The following is a 26,172-nucleotide window of genomic DNA, read 5'->3' as shown; positions in this document are numbered from 1 at the left end:
GAAAAATTGACCAAGAGTCTTTATCCTGATACCCCACTGCCTGCTCAGCACCAGCGTGAGACAGAAGCCCAGCGGTGGTTGCTGTCTGACATTTCAGCAGGCGAAAGGTCAGGGACTGCATTTGAGGGAAAGCCACAACCTCTGCGCTCCGGATCTCTGCGCATTCATCGAGGCTCTCGTCCATCCTGGTGGATGCATTGGCTCCTTGCCTCAAAGGGGGAATGTGGAGCTGGGAAAGAAGCAGTCCATGGAGAAGCTCCAAGGGCCGCAGAACAGACTGCATGAAATTCTCAGCTGTCAAACTCCCAGTGCAGGCATCCTCCTGCCCTCAGAGCATCCCCCTTCCCCGCCAGCGTCTAGCTCCGGAGAGGAAGATGGAGAAAGGCACACCTCCAGGGGCTTCTGAGAGCTGCTTTCTGAATTGTGAGCACCAAGAACATGTAGGGGGTAATGGGAGGTAGGATGAATGTTATAATCAGAGCCCGTGAAAACACAGAATAAACTGATTGTTAATTCTAAATTAATTGTTAATTCTTCCAGCTCACCTTCGTTTTGGATTCTTAGAACATGGTTTGCCCTGGGAGGCTGAAATTTTTACCTTTTTATTTGGAAAAGCCCATAATCAACCCAGACCAGAAAGAGTAAATGATAACTCTCCAACACTTGAAGCTTGGTTTAATCCCCTGTTGTGAGAAAGGCACCAGATATTTGCTATGAAACTGAATATCTGTGGTAGGAGAACCTTAATAATAAACACTATTCTAAGAGCTTTACACGTGGGCAATTAGAACAGCATCCCTTCATTTAATGCTTACAAACATCCTAGGAACTGGGTACCACTATCATCACTCTCATCTCCTTTGCACACACGGGGAGAGCAAGGCGGAGAGAGGTTAAATTACTTGTCCAGGGTCCCCAGGTAATAAGTGGCAGAATTAGAATTCAAGTCCAGAGTCCATGTTCTCAGCCTCTATATGATACTGCCTGATAGCTAGTCAGTTCTAAAAGACTGGTCTGCCTAACCTCCAATATGTTGTTTCTAGGTAAAGTACCTTTTATTTGGAGGAAACTAAGTAAAGAAAAGGTTGGGAATACACAAGGCTTAGAGAATAGGATGCCAAGACACCCCCAAACAGCATGAAGCTACAGCAGCCAACACCATGAGATGAATACTACTTCGGTTTCCTATCCCTAGATGTCAATTAGCCTTTGGTCTAACCTTCTATGGACAGCTCTGCGTTTCAGGGGTATGAAGATGTGATGGTTGGTACAGAGTGGTACCTGCCTGTTCTGGAAAGTTTTTAAGAAGCCTAAAGGGATTCCCCCTACTCAAGCTTCTACAACACAGCATCACTCCACCTACAAAACACACATCACCTTGCAAAATAAGGTACTTATACCTCCAGTTTTTCAAACTCAATCAGCAACTGTCCAAGAAATTAGGGATACATTCACTAACTCAAAAAACAACAGCACAAAACATAGCCCAATCTCACCTGTCTCACTACCTGAAGCCCTCCTAAGGGGACTGATGCCTTTAGCAGAACAAGGGAGAGATAACTAAGTAGTTTGATGCTTCTGTGTTAATTCTGACTTTAGCTGTTCTGTCTTCCAAATCTTTGCTGGTTAGCGTGGGTGTTAGCCTCAGCACACCCTCTTACCTGATCTTGGACCATTGCTCCGCCAAAAGCCCAGATGGCAGCAAACACAAAATAAAGCTCGTAGGTTTCCTTGGGGCAGTCTGCAGGGGTGTCCTCATCGGTCAGCAGACACTCGAGAAGGTGGCACAGCATCTGAACCATGCTCTGCTCTGGGATTGGAATTATCTTCTTAAATCTGCAGAGAGAGACACAGATATGCTCTAAAACACTGGATTTTTCCATCCTAGAGGCATTGTTGGACAGCTATGGAATCCTGTTGGTGTCTGTGGACTCACAATTTGACAAGTTCATGCAGTTTTGCAGCAGCAAAAACTTTGGTATTATAGAGGCCCATGGTGCTACTTAAGCTTTTGTTTTCATCAGCTGTTTGGGGGTCTGCTCCCTTTGCAAAGAAGGAAGGGACAGGAGCCCTCCTGAGATGATCCCTTTTCTCATCTTCCTTTCCTCTGATGCCCTCCCCCCCTTCCCTTCTCTGAACATTGAGGACGCCCCCCTGCCGCGACCCCCGCTCCAGTCCTTGAGGAATGTAGGAAGCTGCAACAGAACGAGTAAATATCTCACAGTGCCACTGTTTCAATTGGCAAAAATCACCTACAGAGCCAAGGTGGGTGCAATTCTGAGACTGTTCCTCCACTTCTCCAGCTCAGAGGAGTGCCCTCAATTCAAACACATTGAAAATGTTTTCTCTGGGGCTAGAGTCTTGCCTGGGGGAGGCAGAGTGGGCCAGGACAGAGGTGATTTACATGACTAAGTTCTCTCTTTCATAAATATAGCTCTGTGACTATGTCTTGACCTGAACTTGTACTTTCCATCTTGGTTTAGAGGTCTTGGCTGAAAGGCAGGTAACCAGAGATACACAAAGGTGCACCTACACCCAAGGGAGCAGGAACACACAGACAGACACACAGACACACGCACACGGCACTCTCATCCCACCAGGCGTACACATGGAGTGCACCACGGACCCACATACTCAACCCCTCCTGCCCTCGTCATCACCTCCCGGGGAGGATGAGCTCACAGGCCACACAGAGGCAGGCTCCACTGTTATAAGATGAACGACACCATCAACAGCCATCTTAGAAGTCACGTGCCAGCACTGGGCCTCGGAGTTGCATGGCGTCCCATCCTCTTCAGTGTTCTGTGTTGTGTTGGTTCTGAGTCTGGCTGCAGTCCTTACCACAATGCTGTGAAGTGGTCTAAGAGTCTAGGCATTACGTCCATGAGTAACGAAGACACTCAGTGCTTGGGAGGCTTTCCTTCATTTCTTCAATGCATATTTGTAACAGAATGTCAGCATGGAACTGCCCCAGGCTCAGTTTTGGATGAGGTGCTGACACAATACAGGCCAACTACTCTTCCAATTCCAAACTGAGATTCCAGACAACCTGGCCTCTGGTGCTCTCAAGGATTTATAGCCGTGGTCCCAAACCTTTTTGGCACCAGGGACTGGTTTTATGGAAGACAATTTTTCCCCAGATGGGGGCAGGGGATGGCTCAGGCGGTAATGCGGGTGATGGGGAGAGACGGGGAGCGCAGATGAAGCTTCGCTGGCTTATCTGCCACTCACCTCCTGCTGTGCGGCCCGGTTCCTAATAGGCTGCGGACCGGTAGTGGTCTGTGGCCTGGGGGTTGGGGACTCCTGGTTTATAGGATCAAAGTGGTAGATGCTGAAGGGGCTAGAAATGAGCACACAGGACTTTGGGGAGGGCTCTGGGTGTGCAACGAGTGTCCCTCCTACAGGGAAGGCAGGTGCTCATCCTGAACAGAGACCCTCAGAAAGGGGCTCCCCTAGGACCCAGGCTTGGAAATCCCTGGGGAGACCTGCTAACCTTGCAGTGCAGGGCCAGAGGGTGCTCGCTGGGGCACTAACCCTGGGGTGCAGGTGTGGCCGTGAGCGTGTGGGCTTGTTTAGATGCTGGTGAAGGGGTCCAACCTGGAGGGTTGTGTGAGGAGCTGTACTCGACTAGCTGATGGAGAGGCATCTACTTGCTTCAAGGGAAGGCATATTGGGGATCTCCAGGGATGGGAGGGGTCCAATCGACCCACAAAGGCTTCCAAAGAGTCATTTCCAAACCTGCCACAGCTGGGTAAATGAGGTCACACCAGGTCCATCATTAAGGCCTTTCCTGCCCATCACTCTCTTCCCTGCGTCCCCCCCTTCAACCTTGAGGGGTGAGAAGCTACAGCTGGTAAGGGGCGACTGGTAGAATAAGGACAGAAGTCAAGAACACTGTCCTTTCTCACTGTAGGTGGAGGGCTATGTGGGCAGTGGGAGAGTTTGTATGTTTTTTCAATTTTCACTGCCTCTTTTTAAATTTTTCGCACGTGCATGTGCACGTGTGTGTGTGTGAGATTGTGTGACTAGAAGTGATGAGATGCATTTTTATTACTGAAGAAGGACCAGTAAAATCAGCAATGTTGACCTAGATTTCATCCAGGGGCAGAAGGAGAACATAAAATGTTTTTGAAGGAACAGTGGGAGACAAAATAAACTTGTTTATAATCACCCCTTACGAGCCCTGCTTGTTCAATATAAAAATTACTGTATGTTGGCATTGCTTTGTCGTGACGGGGCCACAGAAAGCTGGCATTACAATACGGTGATGAATAAAATAGCAGTAGGACTTTGCAGTGAGTGTCTTGTCACTACCAGCTGAGGCACTGAGTGAGCACCATGGGACCTTGGCTCCCACATCTGCAGGATGGTCGGCCCTCATAAGGATATTGAGAATTACATGAAGGAAACCCAGAGCGGGCACCCTCAACCACAGCTATGGGTTTTTCCTTGTTAACCACGGGGCTCAGAGACTGGTGGTGGGGGGATGTTTCTCTGGATGGACTTAATACAGTCTTTAAAGTTTGTTTCAGAGGCTGTGCTTGCACACGAGCACACATGTGTACAGACAGACAGACAGGCGCACACACACACACACACACACACACACACACACACACACACACACACACACACACGAGTTTGGTATCTCTTGTTCTAAATGCCCAGAGTGGGGAATGGCCTAATTTTTAGTTAAGGATAAATTGTACAAGTGTCTCAGCAAACCTTAAAGAATAGGGGATGCTATTTTCCTAAAACCTCCCCCTTTGTTGCCACTTTAACTCTTTGCAGCCCTTGTCTATCTGAGACACTAACCACGACTGCCTGCTTCCAGACTCTTGCTGCCACGGCTGCTTTATCTCATTAGATCCCAGGGCCACAGAGCTCACAAGCCACAAGGGGTTAAAGGCTTTTTAAAGGCTTTATGAAAGCGCTGAAGTTTGGAAAAATAATTATTAACCCTGAAGTATAAAACTTACAAAATCAAAACTAATAAATGTTTAATATCTGAAAACATATCACTATGTCAACTATTCAACTGTGACTCAGTTTTTACTTACATAAAATTCGTTCTTAACACGGTGGATTTTGATGGGGGAGGGCGGGGCACATGAAGAAAGAGTGCCTCGGGTCATTTTGCCCTGGGAGTCACGTTGCCTTTACAGCACCAGATTCTGATGGTGCAACTGGGCTGAGGCTGAGTACCTGATTCGTTGAATGATGCGTCAAATGGCAAAGAAAGAGAATGTAAAACAAAAGCAGGTTCCAAACACCGGAACCCTTCTCTGCAGACACGTATAATATTCTTGCTATAATAAGTATCCTTTTGGTTAAGAGCAATTATTATTTTGTTTATGTGGTAAGTGGTCAGGGCTTGTTGCTTTTACTTTTGCAAACCCATTGGAGGAAGAGTGAAATCTTAGGGTCTAGAGGGCCAGGACTGGTCAAATGATGCATTATACCCAATCCTGTATCATCTAGGCCATGGAAGCCCACAGCCAGGAACAGGAAGTGGGCCCCTTGTGTTGCTGACAGATGTCATCTTCACCTCTAGGCCTGTTGATCTGGCCTGTGTCACGTGTAGGAGGGCCAGCTGCATGCCCTGCGAAGCAGAGGGTCTCAGGATTGCTGTCCATGCTACCACCACCCACGGCCTCCTCCAGACACACCCTGCAGCCCTCCAAAAGGTCCTTTACATCTCTCTCCTCTTCACTCACCTCGCTTCCTGCCTGAACTGACAACAGGCATCCCATCACCGTCCTAACGTGTGTTCCCCTCTGCCATCTGCCACACCCGGGGTGGGATGCCTAGGGACATCTGACTTTGGGGACAGGACAGAACATCAGCGGGACATCAGGTAAGAGCCAACAGGCTCTTTATTGCTTGTTACCTTCCTCACCCCTTGGCCTACCTGGTTCTGAGTGTGTCTAAGCAGGCTGGAAGATACTTGTCAAACAGAAAGGTTAGGTTGGCTCTCTCAGTCTGGGTCTCCCTCTTGTCGATCCAGCTGCTCACAGGAGGGTTCCACCCCAGGTCTGCAGGGTTGATGTACAGGATCCCTGGGAGCATAGAGGATACACTTTAGTGACATTTCCATAGACCTCAGGATATTCTTCATTCCAGAGAGTTATTTTCTCTGTTTAGAAAATGTACTGAAGGCTGGGCTTGAAAAGAACAGAAATCTGGTCGAGGTCTGAGAGGGCAAATGGGTTTGCTATTGGGATCAACTCCGACTGACGGATAATAGCTGATGGAAGGCAGTGTTGAGAAGGATCCTGAGGCCAAGTCTAGGCTCAGGAGGCAAGCAGGCTGTGATTGATTAGCAATACTTGTCATGGTGAGGAAGGGTGCAGATCGCATGGTGGCCCCTAAAAGGATGGAACCGTGTCCCACCCAGGAAAGTTAACGTATAAAGTTATTATTTTCCACCAGGATGTGGTGAGAAATTGCAATGCTCAATCATCTTCATTAGCCTTCATGGAGGCTAGAACTGGCCTGAAAGTAGCCTAATTTGAGGCACTTATGTGCAGAGGACTGTTGTTCAGCTCAGGGGCCGTAACATTTCTGAATTGAGACGCTCACATGGTCCTGGCTGTAGAGCACTGGCTCACCTTCGTGGGTGTGGATTAGGGCTGAGATTCAGGCCGGGGTTTTGGATGATCAATGTCTGGCTCCTGTTTGGAGCTTCCTTCAGAGCCAGCAATGTCATATGTATCCCTAGAGGCACCCGTTTTCAACTGAGCAGTTGTGGTTTTTCCTTTCGTGGGCCATACCTGCTCTGGAGACAGTGGCTGGCGTGGCCATGCGCAGGTGGCTGATCTCAAAGAGGAGCCTCATTGTGGGATTCAGAGGGATCCTCTCGTTGCTCGCCAGGGTCAGCACCTGGACACAGGAGGAGGGACACGGCAGGTGGGGAGGAGTTAGGTCACATGGCCAGCTAAGGGGAGTTAGGCTATTATTCCTGATAGGAATTAGGATGATTATTTTCTTCTTTGTGATTATAAGTATTTTCTAAATTTTCTGCAACAATCCTGTCACTCTCCTTCTGTGGCCCCTTTACCTCCATCCCTGTTGTGTGCATTGAATCAGGAAAAAAGCTATCTAAAAAGTTTAAGTGGATGTCAATGATTTGAATGAACTAGACCATAATGAAAAAGTAGGATAATTAAAGGAAAAGGCTCAGGTTTCATACAACTCCTGTTTCTTTTGGAAGAGCACACACTTATTGTAATGATTCTGTAAACGTTGAAACCATTGTAAAACGTCTAGCCTAGATGTGCTTTATGAACAAGTTTAGAAACAGTTCCCAGCTTAACAGCCACTTTATTGGCATTCAGTTTTCATTGTTTATAAAAAATAAAACGTATTCTCCATGGATAAAGATTGGTCACCATTGAGGATGCATGACGGGCTCAGAATGTTTCTGATCTCAGTTTTAAAGATTTGAATAAACGATTTCAGATTCTTTTCAGCTCTAAATATTGAATTAACCTGTATGCAGAAGATTCTGAAGGAAATTACAACAATACTAAAAACATGTGAGTGATGGCAGTGCCACTGAACAAAGTGAAAGTTGCTCTATGGGATGAATCAGTTCTAAGACGTCTACCGAAGATACCGGTGAGTGAAATCAGGATCTTGAAGAGTTATCTGCTATCTGCACTCCATGTTCACTGGAGCATTATTTACAATAGCCAAGATGTAGAAACAACCTAAGTGTCTGTTGATGGTGGAATGGATAAAGAAAATGTGATACACACACACACACACACACACACAGTGGAGTATTATTCAGCCATAAAAAGAAGGAAATCCTTCTCCAGGTTCATCCATGACAACATGGATGGACTTGGAGAGTGTTATGGTATGTGAAATGTCAGACAGAGAAAGACAAATGCTATATGATCTCCTTATATGTGGAATCTTAAAAAAATAAACTCATAGAAACAGAGGGTAGGTTGGTGGTTTCCAGGGATGGGGGTGTGGGGTGGGCAGAGGAAATGCGTGAAGGTGGTCAAAGGGTACAAACTTCCAGTTACACGATGAATAACATCATGTACAGCATGGTGACTAGAGTTAATAACACTGTATTGTGTACTTGAAAGTTGCTAAGAGCAGATCTTAGAAGTTCTCACCACACACACACACACACACACACACACACATAATTATGTGAGGTAATGGAGGTATTAACTAACCTTGTGGTAATCATTTTGCAATATATATTTCAAATCATCACGTTGTACACCTTACACTTACACAGTGTTATATATCAATTATATATTGACAATGTTATATGTCAGTTATATCTCAATAAAGCAGGAAAAAATAAAGACAGCAGTAATGATGCCTTGCTTGGGGCCAGTCCTGTGTGGAATCAAGATTTCTAGATGTGCCTAGGGACTGGTTTCATTGATGATTAGGGATGAGGTGGGGTCCCCTTCCCCCTTGGTACCTTGTTATCATCCATGACAGTGTTCAGAGACTCGATCCACATTGGATCTATGTCACCATCAAGTAGAATCCACTTGGGCCCATCATGGGTGATGCTGGAAAGCTCCCGCATGACGGAAGAGAACAATCCTAAGAGGAACCATGGATATCTTAATTTCCAGGTCACCATCAAGCTTCTTCCTCTTAAAACAGCCTTTTCCTATCAGCTACAACACTCAGAAGGAGGTGTACATAGGCAGGTCAGAAGTGGCTTTGTAACTTACACTATTAAGAATCTGACCACTCCCAAGGTTCCACTCTCTCTGTGCTCTGGCCCAGCTTTTTGTAAGAACAGCAGCAACAGCAAAACAAGAAGGAAACCTGATGGTACTACTTTTTAACTGACAAGGGACCCAGTGAACCATTTCAACAGGCAACTGTGACGTGATGGAATTACATAAAACCTTCTTAGGTAAGGTTTTCATCCTTTGAAACTGCGGCCTGGGAAAATCCTGCCAAACGCAGGCTTTGAGAGAAGGCCCTATGTGATTCTAGTTGGGGTTACATGAAATTTATCACTTAATTTGGATAGAATTGATTTTTTTTAATACTAAGCTTTCCCAATCAATAATATGGTATGTCTTTTCTTTTATTCAAATATTGTTTTATGTTCCTTAATAAATTTTTACAGCATTTTCAATGTATCTCTTTGGCTAAATGTATCCCTAAACATTTCAGTTCTTATTGTTATTGTTAATGGAATTTTTTTCCCTGACTTTCAGTTTTAGTTGACGACTGCTAGTATAGAACAAAGCTTTCAAATTTTGTGTATTTTATTTTATAGTTACCTTTAATACATATGCTTATTAATTCTAGTGATTTTTCAATAGTGTCTCTAGAGTTTTATAGGTATAAAGTGGTATAATCACCAAAATAATAATTATCTCCTTTCCTCCAATTTATAAGATGTATTCCATTTTCCTGTCTTACTGCATTTTCCAGAATCCCACCAAGCATATCTGAATAATAATGTTGGTAATAGGTCTCCTTGGCTTATTTCTGGTTTTAATGGAACTGGCTTTATTTTCTCATCATTCAGAATGCTCTTTTTTTCCTTTTGGCTTTAGGTAAAGAGCATTAATTGTACTTAAGGGATTTCCTTCTATTCCTATTTTACTTAGAATTTTTAAAATTAGGAATGGCTACTGAGTTTTTAGCACCTATTTATTGATCAAATTATTTTATCCTTTAATTTGTCAATGCTTTATGTTGATACTTTAAAAGTAATTGACTTGTCCTGACATTCCTGGAACAGATGCTACTTGGTCAGAATGTATTATTATTCTTTTGAGATCCTGATAGATTTTAGTTACTGATATTTTATTGAGAATTTCTAAATCTGTATTAATAAGTGAAATTGGGCTATTGTTTTTGGTTCTGCACAAAGGTTGATATCAAGATTATTTGGGCTTCATAAAATGAATTAAGAGGTGTCCTTTGATGATTTTGGAATTCTCTTTCTTTTATCTCTTTCTCTTTTATTCAGCTACTATTTTAAGATTTTCCTTTTCATTGCTTTTTCTACTTCTTATTGAGTGAATTTTTTAATTCTTTTTTTCAATAAGTTTTTATCATAGTTGCTTTACAATGCTGTGTTAGTTCTTATTGAGTAAATCTTGTTAAACTTATATTTTGCTAGTGGATCATCTATTTCTTCTAGTTTTTCGAATATGTATCATCTAATTGTGTCTCTTCCATTTTAATCTTGTCTATATCTACTGTTATATCTTCTTTCTAATTCCTAATCTTACATACTTTTACTCTCTCTTTCTCCCATTAATCATGCTTACAATGGACTTATTGGTCTTTACAAAGAACCAGTATTTATATTTATTTATCCTTCCTATATTTTTTTGTTCCTTCCCACTAATTTCAGCTTTTATCTCTATTGGTTTCTTCCCAGTTTTCTTCAGGTTTAGTTTATTACTCTTTGAATAATTTCTTAGGATGGATACTGATTTCCTTTATTTCTATCCTACCTTCTGTAATTATTTAGAGTTGAGTTTTTTCTTATTGGCTTTAGATGTGTCCCAGAGGTTTCTGTATGAAGTATTCTTCTTTATATTGCTTCCAAGAGGAGTTGCAATTTAATGTTCCCTTTAATCCAGGGCTTACTGTTTCTTGATTGCAAATAGTAAAATTATTTTTGGTCATTTTCTTGCTATTTGTTTCTAATTCTGTTGTATTAGTATCAAACAATGTGGTGTGAAAATTGATACTTTTGAATTCATTACAATTTCTTCTGTGCCCAACTAAACTTTAATTTTTTGGAAATGTTCCATGAGCCTACCAAGAAAGGAATATTTTCTATTTACAAGATGCAAAGTTCTATATCAGCGTGTTACACTGAGTTTGATGGATGCATTTCCTAATTCTTCTATGTCTATACTTATTTTTCTGTCTACTGAATCTTTCTAATTTTGAAAAATGTGTATTAATATAATCCACTATATGTCTACTTTTATCAAGTTCTCTTAAAATATTTAAAAAGTTATATTCGGGCTTCCCTGGTGGCGCAGTGGTTGAGAGTCCACCTGCCGATGCAGGGGACATGGGTTCGTGCCCCGGTCCGGGAAGATCCCACATGCCGCAGAGCGGCTGGGCCCGTGAGCCATGGCCGCTGAGCCTGCGCGTCCGGAGCCTGTGCTCCGCAACGGGAGAGGCCACAACAGTGAGAGGCCCGCGTACCACAAAAAAAGAAAAAAAAAAAGTTATATTCCACTTACTTGAAAGTTCTCATTTAGTGAATACAGTTTTATGATTATTATAAATCTTTTTCAATTTCTCCATATTTAATGTGTATATTTAATAAAACTCTAATTAAAATTCCAACACTGTTTAAAATTTGAATTATATTATGTGAGCTTAAATTTAATATGGAATAAGAAATGCCTAAGACTAGCCGAGAAATTACAGAAAAATATTGAGGAGGGATTTACTTCATCAGACATGAAAATGATATAAAATGATTATAACCTAGATAGAATGACATTAGCATAGGATTAGATAAACAGGTGAGTGGAACAAAACAGAAAACCCAGAATCAGATGTCAATACAATTGGCCCTCTGTATCTGCGAGTTTCGCATCCGTGGATTCAACCAGCCATGGATCGAAAATATTCAGAAAAAAACAATTCTAGAAAGTTCCAAAAAACAAAACTTGAATTTGCCACACACTAGCAACTGTTTATATAGCATTTACACTGTACTTACAACTATTTATACAACATTTACATTGTGCTAGGTGTTATTAGTAATCTAGAGATGATTTAAAGTGTATGGGAGGATGTGCCTAGGATAATGCAAATACAATGCCATTTTAGATGAGGCCTTGAGCATCCATGGATTTTGGTATCCATAGGAGTTCCTGGAACCAATCCCTCATGGATACCAAGGGACAACTGCATATATGACACGTTGGAATTTAAATCAAGAGGGAAAGGACAGTTTACTTAATAAATGGTGCTGTCACAATCAATTATCCATCTGGAAGGAAATAAAGTTCATTCTCAAACTTACCTCATACTAAGCCCCCAAATAAATTCTCGATGAATAAAAAATGTTAATGTGAAAAGAACCTTTTAGACCAAATTTATGATACTATATAGCTTAAAGTTAGAAAGAGTTATAAACCAAATAGGAATTCCAGGTGCTAAAAAGACTAGATAGACATATTTCCTTCTTAAAAAGTGCATGGTAAACATGCCATGAAGCGTCTGTAGACAAATGGCAGACAGCGAAAAACCGTTAGTGGTGAATATAACAGATACAGGGTTAATGTCTTTGGTATATAAAAAAGTTCTTACAAACTGATAAGAAAATAATAAGGAGGAATAAAATTACAAAAGAGCCAATTACTAAGACCAATAAGAAGGAAAGTATATGAAGCCTCATTAATAGTGAAATAAAAATTAGAGAGGCTGCTCATTAAATCCCACTGTTCTAGGCCTCTGATGGAAGGTCCTAAATTAGAGGAGTCCAGGCAGTTTGACCCTGATTGGGACGACTACTAACACTGGGGTGTTAGGATGGAGCTGAGATTTCCTCATTACAGAAGCCACATTTGTTTTAGAAAGAGGTCCTATCAGCTCATAGAGAGTTTTCTCCATTTTCTCTTCTGCTCTCTCCCAGTGACAGGAGACACTTTCCAACATCTACCAGTGATTTTTAATTCTTTGAAGGTGAGGCTGAGGTCAGCACCGAGTGAGCATGGGTTTGCTGTGGAAGGGACCATGGTTCTAGGATCCTCCTGAGATGAGTTTTCTGTAGCAGCTTCCCCATCACTCCTGGGGCGGTGCTGATAGGGAGGTACCCTCTGAGGGATGCTAGACTGAACTGCTCCTTTCAGAATGAGCAGTGGGCTTCCCTATCCTACCCTCGTCTTAGACCCTCTGCCAGGCAACGTAGAGACTCCATGACTTGCGTTCCAGAATCACGAAACTGTATCTGAGAATGCCTGCCTTGCTTTATCCTCTTTAAGGTGCCCTCTCTCAAGAGGCAGCTGAAGAGTCCCCAAGGAAAGAGACTATCCCAAGGGCTGAGGCTCCCCTCCAAGCCAAAATCAGTTTCCTTTCTTTGATTCTTTCCACCTTCTTTTCTAACCTGATACAGATCAGCCCAATGTCCCCTCCTCTGCATTCACCCTACTGCATTCTCTTCTGCCTAAGGGGCTGATTTAGTTGTATCCCGCTCTCACCATCCTTCCATTCTCGTGTGGCCGGATTGATGATGCCAAAGAGTTCATCACTGGTGACTGCTTTGGGGTTGAGGTCAGTCCAGACGGGGCGGCGTTTCATGATCTGGTAGGTCTTGTGCAAGGACCTCAGCACCTGCGACTTTCCAGTTCCCGCGCTGCCCACCACAAACACGGAGTGCCGCACAGCCAGAAGCTCCTCCAGCTGGACCACCTGGGAGACATGGAATTCAGCCAGAGTGACCAGCCTGTCACTCACTCACGTCCCAACTGCTCTTCTGTGAGCCAGACTGGTGTCTGAAGTGAGACCTGAGGTCAACACAGGAAGGGTTACTCCCCCCAAGATGTGATGGGGTCATAAATGTAGGGGCAACATGATTCATTTACTCACTTATTCATCATTCCATCCTATAATTATTAGTCACAACAAAGTGCTAGGCAGTGTGCCTGGTGAGGGAGATTCAGAGATGACTCTCCGCCCTCCATCATCTCACAGTCTGATGGAGAAGCAAGTCATGTTGACAAATTATTATCATGTAAGGTGATAATTGCTATAGCTGATGTATTTATTAAGAGCTATGGGAGAAGACTGGAAGAAACAATTGATTTTGTACAGATAAATGGAACACGAAAGGCTTCACAGAGAAGGGGGCATTTGAACTGGGGCTTCAGGGATGAGTAGGAGTTTGCCAAGAAGATGAAAAGGAAGGATATTCCAGGCAGAGGAAACAGCACAAACAAAGGCTTGTGGTGTGACAGAGCATGACATGGTTGGCCAGATGGTTTGATGAGGCTGCAGTCAAGGAGCTCCTTGAGGACAATGATACAATTGACGGTATCATCACTCTTGTTCTAGTTTGCCTCCAGGCTCACCTTTCTACACTGTTGTACACTTACTGGAATGAAAATTTGATCAAGTCACTGCCATCACGTTGTCCCTTCAGTGGTTCTCCATAGTTTTAGTGATGAAATCCCAAATCCCTACACTGGTTTACAAGGCCCTTTTGCAGCTTGGCCCAAAACAGCTTCCAGTGTTTTATCTCTCATCCCTCAGCACACACATACCAGGTAGACAATTTCTTGGAGCTCTTTAATGATTCTCTTCCGTGTGCCTGGGCCTTTAACACACCGTGCCTTCTGTTCAGAAGTGATCCCGTCTCCTACCTTCTTCTGGCCAGCCCCTACACACCCTGCAGCCTGGGGTAGGTGTCCCATACCTACATCCTGCATCCTAGCACTTACCAATATTGCAATGGTTACTTTTCTGTCTGCCTATTAGATTATCAGCTACTCGAAGGCAGGCAGGACAGGACTTTTATTGATATTTCTCTATTTTCAGTGTCTAGCAGAGAATCTGGCAGAGACCAAGTGCTGAAGAAATATTTGCTGGAAATGTGAAGGATGGGGACTTCCCTGGTGACCCACTGGTTAAGAATCTGCCTGCCAGTGCAGGGGACACAGGTTCGAGCCCTGGTCCAGGAAGATCCCACATGCAGCGGAACAACTAAGCCCATGAGCCACAACTACTGAGCCTGCACTCTAGAGCCCGAGAGCCACAACTACTGAGCCCGTGCTCCACAAGAGAAGCCACTGCAAAGAGAAGCCTGTGCACCACAACGAAGAGTAGCCACTGCTCGCTGCAACTAGAGAAAGCCCGCGCACAGCAATGAAGACCCAATGCAGCCCAAACCAAGCAAACAGACAAACAAACAAATAAATAAATAATTAATTTTTTAAAAAAATGTGAAGGATGGCTGGAAAGGTTGGATGACCCCTATCAGGAAAGGTCTTGCATGTCATGAGCTAAAACATTTGAACTTTATTGTAGATCAGGTTTCCTCATACTTTATACTATAAATCCTTAATAGCTGAGGAAAGTGAACTGAAGAGGAAATGTGCTAAAATGTTGACAGAACATTTCTGTGGGACAACAGAAAGTTTTTCCCCAAACATTTTATTTATTCTACATTAAAAAAATTACACTACTATATATAAAACAGATAACCAACAAGGATCTACTGTATAGCACAGGGAACTAAACTCAGTATTTTATAACTGCTTATAAGGGAAAAGAATCTGAGAAAGTATATGTATATATTCAGATATATGTATCTGAATCACTGTGCTGTACACCTGAAACTAACACGACATTGTAAATCAACTATACTTCAATAAAATAAAAAAAGTAAAGCAAATTAATTTAAAATGACTCCTATATTTTAAAAAATTTAATTGATAGGAGTGTTAAAAAGAATTCTAGAATTGTACAACAAGGGAATTAGGAGAGTGGTACCACTTATATGAAGAGAGTAATATAAAGGTAGCTGATAAATGGCTCTTCGGGGAAAAAGACAGTTAGCTTCCAGTGTGGAAGGATTATTTATTGGGATACTGAGTTTTGCTTTCCATAGCATCAATATCTTTTTCTCCTCCATCCCAAGCTATTGCTGCTCCTCTGATTCAAACCCCAAAATCACCCAAAAGAGATTCTCAATCCTGGCTCTTGTTTTCAGCTTTCAGAGACTCAGTGCAGGATCTTCCCAGATAAAACTGAGGGAAGTGATCAGGAAGGGTCTCTGAGGAGCTGACATCTAAGCTAACATATGAATGAAAAAGAGTCAGCCATGCGAAGACCAGTGGTAGAGCATTCCAGGTAGAGTGACAGTGAGTGCAAAAGGCTTAAGTTCAGCAGCAAGCTTGGAGGGCTCAGAGAACAGAAAAATAAAAAATTAAAAAAATTAAAAAAGGAAGAGGGAGCAGTATAAGATGAGGTAAGAGAGGTAAGCAGGGGGCAGATATGCAGAAATTGATACTTGGAATTTTATTCTGAGTACAACAGAAAGCATTTGGAAGATTTTAAGCATGAAACTGACCTGAGGGTATTGCATTAAAATGGAGGAGGGCGGGGTGGGGGGGGCGGAGAACAGGAGAGGTGGTGGCAGTGGATGGTGTTCTGGCTACTGAATGGAGACTGTATTATAAACCTAGGTTTTTTTGTTTTTTTTTTCCGTGAACTACTACTGACTGATTCCCTGATATCAGAAAGACTTAAAATTGCTTTCTAGTTCCATCAACTTCTTTTTGTTCAACAGCTGTATTGAGACATAATTCACATACCATAAAATTCACCTTTTTCCAGTGGCTTTTAGCATAGTCACAGGATTATACAACCATCACCACTATCCAATTTTAGAACATTTTCATCAACCCAAAAGGAAAACCCAGACCCATCAGTAGTCACTCCCCATCCCTACCCCTAATTCATCCCTGTGCAGCCCCTGATACACATTCTGCCTCTATAAATTTGACTATTCTGGGCATTTCAGAAAATGAAATGACCTCTTTCACTTACAATGTTTTCAAGGCTCATCTATGCTGTAGCATGTACCAGTACTTCATTCCTCCTTACAGCTGAATGAAATTCCATTACATAGGCATACCACATTTTGTTTGTCCATTTATCAACTGATGAGTGGGTTATTTCTACTTTGACTGTGATTAATCCATCAACTTTTGACAGTATCTTTTGTAAGGTAAATATATATGTATCTCTACCCTTCCTTTTACCTTTTCTTCTCGTTTCCATCTCCTATCTTCTGCCAGACACATTATACTCTTACATTGCCATGTTTGGTAATATTTACATTCTGTTTCATACTTAGATTTAGACCTTCTCTATTTTCCATGATTCTAAGAGTTGAAGACAAATAGCGGCTTCGATTTTTACCACTGTAGATATTTTTCACTACAGAAGGAAGCAGTTGCCTGGAATACATCACGTTCTCTGTGGGCCTCATGTCATGACTTGACAGAGGATGTTCTGAACATCAATTCAAGGTCAAATAGATACTCTTTTCTTACACTCTATATATTGATCAATATCAGGTTCACACTTACTTTAAAAAAAATCCTTTTTCTCTTAGTGTTTTTAATTTTTTTCTTTGTTAAGACAGACAGATGCCTTAGTTCTCATAACTGAGAATTTCAGTAAAACACATGAGACATTTCATCTTGTTCATCTATTCTTCCTTTGAATTATCTACTTTTCGGGTCCTTTTCCTTAGAGACCGTGGACTTCCTGACTCGATTTGGATTGATTGCTTTCTAGGCCTGCTAACAGCTATAATTCAAGGACTTCCTTTATTTGATTCTGAAATTTTTGAATCCCATGATATTTTTCTTGTTTTTCATCCTCGTTTTGCTATAGTATGTCCTCAAGTAACTTAATCAAATAGGATGCATACATAGTAAAATTTGTAACTCTTTGAAAATATCCTGAATGATAATTTGGTACGTAATTAGTTTTGAGATCACTTCCCCTCAGAACTTTGAGGGAATGGTTTTCTTGTACTCTACTATCTGATATTGCTGATGAGAGGTTCTGATGTCATCCTGAATTTCATTCCTTCCTGGGTCACCTGTACCACCTTCTCAATCTGTCACCCAGCCAGGAAACTTTTATCTTTTTCTGGTGACCCTTGACTTCTGAAATTCCATTATGACGCATCTTGGTATAAGTCCATTGAAATCCACTCTGTTCAGTACTGACTGAGCCCATGTAATCTGTACACATGTTTGTCCAGTTTTTCAAGGGCTCTCTTTCTAGAATTCCCATTGACAACACATTACGTAACCTAGATAATCCTCTATGTGTCACCTTGACTCTCACACTATCTGTCTCTCTTTGTGTGTGTACTATATATATTATACTTTGTTATACACATACACACACATATATATAGTTTCATCCTGGGAGATTTCCTTGGCTTTACCTTCCAATCCTCGCATTGAATTGTGTGTGTTATCAGTGATTCAATTTTACATTTCAAAGAGTTCTTTGCAATTCTCCAATAGTTCTTTTCATTTTTTGATAGCATCTCATTCTTGTTTTATGGATCTCGTTTTCTTTATTTTCATTAAGGATACTAATTAGGACTTTAAAACGTTCTCTTCCTAACTTCCCCTGGAGTCAGTTGCTGCGTGTGTATGTGCGTTTGTGTGCGGGTGTCTGTCGGTCTGTCTGTCTCTCGCGTTGTTGATTGCCTCCAGTATCTGGTGAGCCTCAGGTTTAAACGGAGAGCTGCACCGTGTTTTCTAGGACGCTGGGGTGGGTGCTGTCTGCGGCTTGATATGCGGGTCTCCTTCCAGGCAGGGAGGACTGAGAGGGAGGTCTGTGCTCCCAGTCAGATCTTGGCCTTTGTCTTTATTCTTCTACTTGTGGGTGAGTGAGCAGGTGCTGGCCTTCAGGCCGAGGAGCCCAAACAGAATGTATGGGCTTCAAACTCTTAGAGCAGTCATAGTTTCCCTCCTAAAGACTTTATTAAATTCCCTTAGACCTTTCTTTTCAGCTGCAGTTACATGCTTGGCTGTGCGTGGTCCGCATTCTTGGGAACCTGGGCCTAGAAGGGGGAGCTGGGGGAGAGTGTGGGTAGCTAAGTGGTACAATGATTGGGTAAACAGACTTAATGCCCTCCCCCACCGGCTTAAGGCGCTCCCCCCTCCCCGTGTTCTCAGTCCTCTTCCCCACCCCTGCCCTCCTTCACTGCCTAGTCCAAGCCCTGAGCTTCTCCAGGGTTCTGCTTGGCAGACTGGCCGCCTCCTGGCTCCTCTTCCCCTGAAGCCCTTTCTAAGCATATTTGAGCCTGCAGCCCCCCTGCTCTGTTTGATCTGTCAACCTGCTTTCATCCTCTTCCCATCTTTCCAGAAATCTATTCTTATATCCCCTTCCCAGTTTTCACACTTCTATGGGCTTATTCCATTTTTTTTAAGTTATATTATCACTTTTAAAAGATTGCAGGATGCCTTCTCAAACCAGAGCTTCCCTAGAGGTTTTTGATGAAGTAACTTTAAAAAGTTCAAGTGTACTGTGCTATACAGCAGAAATTAGACAACATTGTAAATCAACTATATTTCAAAGAAAACAGTTCAAGTGGACAGTATAAATGAAACGTCGGTAGAAAACATCATCTACTGCAAGAACCTTTAGTAGATGGCATCTGTCTTATCAGAGGAGCAGAAAGTGGTTATGAAAAGAAGGGAAGAAAAAGAAGGAAACAATGTGGGGCAACTGACAAATAAATAGAAAGAGTGAGATTCTGAGCAGAAAAAAGTGCAGAAAAGGGGAAGTAGGGTCGTTTGCCTTAGCAGACTCTCAGAGAGGCTGGGAAGATGTGGACTGTCCTGCTTCTAAGATGTCAGCCTCAGTGCCTGCATCCTAGGAGCCTCATCGGATTAACTCATCTCTGGGGTGAGGGTGCCCCTCAGGATCAGAGCCTTTCAGAGGAAACCCCTCATCTGGCATCCAAAGCCCTCTATAACACGGCCACCTATTATCTCTCAGGTCCTACTGCTCCCTCCCCCTCCCCCACCCCAATACCTTTTTCTCTAGCCACACTGGACTTCTTGCTGTGGCTTGTACAATCTCTACGTCTCCCCGTCTACCCTCGGCTGACCCTCTTCCCTCTATCTGGGAGGGCTTCCTGCCCATCTCTACCTTTAAAAAGTCTATCTACCAAACTTAAGAGGAGAGAGGTTGGGAGTGGGGATTGCTCCACGGGCAAAACCAATCACAGCTGCAAAGGACCAGGTGATGCTTTGCTCTCTTCTGTAAAATGTAATCTCAGAAATGAAAGCAGACACCAGTTCTGTTTATCTGTAGCCGGAGCTTAATCTCAACCAATGCAAGTACTGTGTGCTAGAAACCCCACCTGGAGTGGAGAAGGAACCAGCCCCCAGTCTGTAAGTTCCTCAAGGGGGAGCACTTTCTCCCCTGTGAAGCAGCTTGGTGGCATATCCTGGAGAGGTAACAGTACAGGAAAAAAAAATTCTGCCCTTATCCCTGTATTCCAGGACCCTCTCTTGTGGCACCTGTCACATCCTCCCTCCAGGTTTAGTTATCTGTGTGCAGGCACTTCTACTGTAACAACATCGATACGTCCTAAAAATGTTACCTTCTGCAAACAGACTCATGGGAAAACAAGACTGCGCAGACCACTCAAAACGTACAGAATGTTGTATCCAAAGCCCTCGAAGCTCAACAATGCATCCTAATCCCAGTAAAAACACTAGCACAGTGAAGTCACTAGAGAGCATCTGCAACCTACCTCATGTCCGTTTATCCTCTGAAACCTTAAATCTGGGGGCCTGTGCTTCTTCTGTCAAGAGGTAGATCATGGGTGTATGAATTTCTAATAAAGAACTAAAGATCGGATGTAGATGGAGTCTTCTTCACTAATCCACTGTTTTAATACGTGAGGAAGTGACTTCACCCACCCTAAGCCTCCCCAGAAAACAGCACGAACCTCCGTGGTTCCTACAGGCATGAGACTAGCTATACTTGCACTAAAGTTTCAGGTTTTCTTTCTTTAAGTCTATGTCTATTGCTAAATGTATTCATTTTCTATGGCTGTAACAAATTACTGCAGACTTAATGTCTTAAAATGACAGAAATTGATTAGCTTACAGTTTGGGTGGTCAGAAGTCCTAACTGTGCTCAAATCAAGGTGTTGAGGGCTGATTCCTTCTGAAAGCTGTGTGTGTTTTTTTGGGGGGGGGTCGGTTCTCTTGCCTTTTCTAGCGTCTAGGGGCTGCCCACACTCCCTGGCTCATGGCCCCATCCTCCACCCTCAAAACCAGCAGTGGCTGGTTGAGTCTTCCTCCGTGGGGTCACTGACACTCTCTGTCTCCCTCTTTCACTTAGAAAGACCGTCGTGATTATACTGGGCCACCTGGATAAACCCGGATCATCTCCCCACAGCCTGGTCAGCTGATTAGCAACCTTAACGCCCTCTGTGACCTTAATCCCCCCTTGCCACGTAATGTAACATGTTCACAAATTCTGGGGATTAGGTTGTGGACATCTTTGGCGGGGTAGGGGGAGGAATTATTCTATCTACCACCCTCAGGTTTTTCTTTAATTGTGTAAAGCCTGTCCCTGATCACTTCAAAGCATTTTCAAGATCAGAAAAATGCATAAGAACCAACACAGCTTCCACTTTACCTGACTGTCATTCCTGTATAGTGGTGCATGAAGTAATTCACATGAAAGGAACACGTGCTATAGCAAAGCCTGTGTCTCATTCCTCCCATGAGAATGTGAACCCCCTGACGGTAGGGGCTTTGTCCTTCTTTTGCATTCCTCACCGCACATTCCACACTGTGGATGTGCCAATAAAGAGCTACTGAGATGAACTGAGTTATTGCAAAGTTGATAAGTATCTGTACCTCTAAAGCTACACTTTGGATTAAGGATGAAGTATAATCCACGGTCCAAGAAAAGAATTAAGAGACAAAAAAATGTCGGGAGGGAAAACCCTGTACCTTGAGCACAAAGTTGTCCTCAGCCTGCAGCTTCAGCTCCACCACAGCCTTCTTAACCAAAGCTTCGAAGTTGAGGTCTCTCCTCCGAGGGACATTCAGGGCAGGAAACAGGTCCCCGATCAGGCCCATGAACACGGGTATGTCGTCTGTCACAATCTTGGGGATGTTGAAGTCTCGCAGGGAGCGCATCAGGACCTGGTCTTCGGGCCGGTCAGGATCTCCTCGCTTCAGGGATCCCGCCACCACCAGCACAGACTTGATGGCCCTCAGGCCCCAGTCATAGTGATCCTGCGGGAAGGCAGCAGGGTTAGACGAGAGCTGCTGGGATGCACAACCCCACGGGCTCGGGCTAGTGTCTGCAGGATTAGATAGCACACCAGTACTAGGTCACTTTTGAGGCCAAGGCAGAGGCAAAGGAAAAGATTAATGACATAGTAGATCATGATCCAGGATCCTAGTTCCTGGTCTGACATTAGTCACTTTTCTGGCTGTTACGACGACAGAGCAGACACAGAGCATATGGGGGGCTGGGGGTCAGGGAGGTTAAACAGACCGCTTCCAAACCTATCTGGCTACTCCTTGAACATTCAGAGGGTGGAAGGGTTGTCAAGGAGGGAGATGTGTTAGTTCTCAGAGGTGGCCGAAGGTGAGCGTACTTGCCTCAAAGAGGCCTTCAAACTCTGAGAAAAGGAGAAAAAAAAAGTTCCTTAAAATTTTTGTCAAAGGAGGCACCCAGAGGTCACAGGTTCTGAGTGTAGGCTCGTGGGATGGTGGAGCACACTGCTGACACCAGGGCTGGGAGTGGAGTGGTGAGGAAGGGGTGGAGCGTGCGGTCCAGAGCACAGACTCTGAGCTCAGACAGACCTCGGTTCAAGTCCCAGCTCTGCTACTTGCTTCACAGCAGGTCATTATTTAATTAGAGCTGTGATGCTTGCTACAGAGGACAATTCAGTGTGTAAGGAACGCAGAAACATAAAACTGACTCAGGACCCCACTCCTGAGGCTGGGGACAACCCGTTCCTTCCAGCCTTGACTGCACTTCCTCCTCATCTGGGCTTCACTGGATCCCAGGTCTTCCTTTTCTTTCAACTTTTTATTTATTTATTTATTTATTTTTGGCTGTGTTGGGTCTTCGTTGCTGCACTCGGGCTTTCTCTAGTTGCGGCGAGCGGGGGCTACTCTTTGTTGCAGTGCGCGGGCTTCTCATTGTGGTGGCTTCTCTTGTTGCAGGGCACGGGCTCTAGGCGCGCAGGCTTCAGTAGTTGTGGCACACGGGCTCAGTAGTTGTGGCTCTGGGCTCTAGAGCAAAGGCTCAGTAGTTGAGGCTCACGGGCTCTAGAGTGCAGGCTCAGCAGTTGTGGTGCACAGGCTTAGCTGCTTCATGGCATGTGGGATCTTCTCGGACCAGGGCTTGAACTCGTGTCCCCTGCATTGGCAGGCAGATTCTTAACCACTGTGCCACCAGGGAAGTCCCCTCAGGCCTTCCTTGATATTGTTTCTTCAGGGAAGTCTGATCCTTAGCCCAGGCGCAGCCACCGTGTCCTTCGCCTTCATCATACACTGAACTGCAAGAGCAGCGCAGGTGCAGGAGCACACCCCGGGGAGGGCTGTGACCTGGCGCCTCGGAAGAGGCAGGAGACAGGGCCGCACGTGGTCTTTTGCAGACAGTGATAAGGATGCTGGTCTTTATCCTAAGTACAATGAGTACCATTTTTAAATGACCCCTCCAGCTGGTGGCTAAAGAATAGACATGAAGGACTAGAGTAGAGGTAGAGAAACTAGTAGAGAGGAACTTCCAAGCAAGAGACATGGGTGCTTGCAACAAAAGTGGTCGAAAGAAAGAAGTATTTGAGAAATATCCACAGGGTAGAAAGAACAGCCGTTCATTCATGATTAAATGTGGGGCTGAGGAAGAGGAAGGTGTCAAGGATAACTCCAGGCTTCCAGAATCAGCAAGTGAGTAAGCGATTGTTCTCCTGAAGCCCTGAATGCAGCAGTGGGCCTGTGGTGGAGCTGGCAGGACCACTGGCTTTAGATACTGAGCTGGAGGTGCATTTTAGACAATCAGGGGACCTGTGGCATAGACCACTGAATATACAGGCTTTGAGTTCAACAGAGAAGTCTGGGATCGAGACAGGAAAGTGAGTCACTGGGCTGAAGCCACTGGTTGCTGAGAACCGACAGAGAGGATGCAGTGAGCCAAGGCCTGGGAAGTGTTGAGAAAACAGGGGAGGTGGCTTCTTTTTTTTTTTTTTTCCTAAATCCATTTTGGACAGATTTCACAGGACTGAGAGGGCTCACTTTGTGGCAGCAAAGGTGATCCAAGTAAACACCCGAAAGGAAAGAGAAACTCATTGGGAACGCCCAGGAAGCTTGACTGGCTGTCCGTGACACCAAGAAATTCTCCATCTAAGGCATAAACCTTGGAGGCTCTGGGTCATGTTGTAAGGTCTCTTCTGGAAGGGGGCCGGCCCCGGGCAGAAGCCACACTTAAGGAGCAGCAGCAATGAGCAGCGCGGTGCTGCTTAATGCCTGACTCTCTCTCCCCCACCTTCCTCCCATCTCTCGTTCCTTCAGGTACAGACCACTCCCTCCAAGGGCTTTCATTCGCCACTGCAATGTTTCTCATGGGACACTGGTGATCTATGAGGTGCTGCTAAGTATTCTACTAAAAAGGGAGTTCTGTGGCCAAATCGTTGTGTTTTTTTTTTAATGCTGGGCTAAGAAAATGAACATGAATCTTTATTATAGATGTTTCTAGAGCGTGTAATATGCTTATGGGCACAGTGACTCTCTATGAGAAGGTTCTAATGTTTCTCTAACACACTGGCTCCAGAACCCGTCCAGAGCTGGGACAATCACACGCAACTGGTCACCTGGTCTAACCAGGGATTGTACCTGTTTAGAGAGAAGCTCTGTGCACAACTTGTAAAGGGTGATGAACTTCCTGGCTAGTAACCGTGCTTCAATGAATCCTTCTGCCACAAGCATGATTTCACAGATCAACTCAAAGTCTGGAACGACCATCGCGCAAGGCCTGTGTAAGGGAGAGAGAGGGCTGAGACAGTCCCAACCACAGTGGAGGGGAGCTTGAAAGACAAGAGACACTGGCTGAGATCACGGACGGAGGCATGTGTGAGTGTGAAAACTGAGACCTTAGCAATTATTTCACTGAAGACTTTCAATGTTAAGATGAGTTAGTAAGGATAAAGGGAGTAAACTCTCTTGCTCAAGGTGATGGATGATGTGAGCAGATGGGGACAGAGGTGGGGCTACAATGCAAGTCTTGTAACTTGGCTCCAGTGTGCCTTATACAAGGCACAGATTAGTAAAGCCTCAGTAATTAGCAGATTACCAATTAGTGATCTTCTATCATAGATTAGGGGCTAAGGTTGAGGAATAGAGTCTCTCTTGTTATCTGCAAGAAAATGAGAATCTATTTCTCCTCCTCAAAACTTGTCTCCTCCAAGTCTAGATGATCAAACTTATTCTATGCTTATTTGCACACAAATGTCAGTACGTAATTCTGAGGTCTGAAGTAGGCACCTATGAACCCCACTTTGCCACAAAATGGCAAATATGAGAATATAGAAGGGGATTTTTGTCTATATATAAGGACTTATTGTGATTTTTTCCCCTCTAGGTCTAGAAACATTTTATTTTAAAATTAGTTAATTTTAAAATTAATTCATTAGGTATGTGATAGGAGACTAAAGTTGTTACGTTTCTTTAATTGCATTTTCCCTACACTGATATAAAATTTTCAAAAACATATCATTCAAGTACATTTTCCCCTTATATTAGATTAGATTCAAATTCAAAGGAGCAAGCAAATACTTAGATTCTCAAAATTAATTTGTAACCTAAAATAAGGTTAACTATGCATCCGTACAACAGAGTGCAATGCAGCTGTGAAAAATAATGCTGTAGAAGAAAAACTATTTAATGACACAGGAAAACATTAATTAATGAAGGCAGGGTACTAAACTCTATAGAGTCTGATCCCAAGTTTGAAAAAGAAATACTCTGCCCCCACAATACTGGAAGGCAGGTGGCAAGGGGTCACACTGACTTTCTCTGGATGATAGGACTGGGGTGGGCAGAGCAGAGTCTGGAATCAGACTGCCTAGGTTCAAACTCTAGTTCTGCTGCTTACTAACTGGGTTACTAGCTAACCTTAGTAACTACGGTTACCACCCTGGGAAATCTGCTGAATCTGTTTTCTCACAGTTCAAAGGGGGATCCTAATAGTATCTACCTCATAGGGTTTTTGTGAGAGTTAAATGTGAAAGTAGATGTTCGTACTTATTATTTTTACAAGTACTTTTCTGGTTTTCCCCCAAATTTTCTTCTATGGGTATATGTTCCCTTTAAATTCAGGGGAAAAAGTGTGGGGAATAATTCTTATCAGGATGATAACCCCTGTCCAGTATTGTTCATAGCACACAGTTTACTTAATAAATACTTTGCATAAGCAAATAGTGATCAGTATAGTACTCTGTGGCACCAGTTCCCACAGCCTGCTGACATTCTTAGTTAAGGTGGGGACCTGCCTGAAGGAGGAGGTACCGCCCCACCCCTGGAGCAGTGAAAGTGAGGGACTGAAGGACACAGGGAGCTTTCCAGTGGCCTCCTGGGCCTCTGTGTCCGCAACAGAGAGTGCTGG

The 26,172-nt window shown here is 43.7% G+C and overlaps 1 protein-coding gene across 2 annotated transcripts in view; it reads right to left on the bottom strand.

The window, feature by feature from the left end:
- The window catches only part of DNAH9 (dynein axonemal heavy chain 9), a 299,097-nt gene that overhangs the window by 150,233 nt on the left and 122,692 nt on the right, over positions 1–26,172 (bottom strand). For both annotated transcript variants that reach the window (XM_004266832.3, XM_033422847.2), the window contains 7 exons: positions 24,405–24,543; positions 21,507–21,794; positions 13,191–13,401; positions 8,456–8,583; positions 6,774–6,882; positions 5,912–6,059; positions 1,662–1,836 (listed from right to left, as the gene is read on the bottom strand). In XM_004266832.3, the coding sequence (XP_004266880.1) occupies positions 1,662–1,836; positions 5,912–6,059; positions 6,774–6,882; positions 8,456–8,583; positions 13,191–13,401; positions 21,507–21,794; positions 24,405–24,543 (1,198 nt within the window). The remainder of the gene's footprint in view (positions 1–1,661; positions 1,837–5,911; positions 6,060–6,773; positions 6,883–8,455; positions 8,584–13,190; positions 13,402–21,506; positions 21,795–24,404; positions 24,544–26,172) is intronic.

Source organism: Orcinus orca, chromosome 19 (assembly GCF_937001465.1).
Source record: "Orcinus orca chromosome 19, mOrcOrc1.1, whole genome shotgun sequence".
NCBI lineage: Eukaryota > Metazoa > Chordata > Mammalia > Artiodactyla > Delphinidae > Orcinus > Orcinus orca.
Note: the sequence above shows the minus strand (reverse complement) of the source record. Positions and strands in the feature narration are given on the sequence as shown.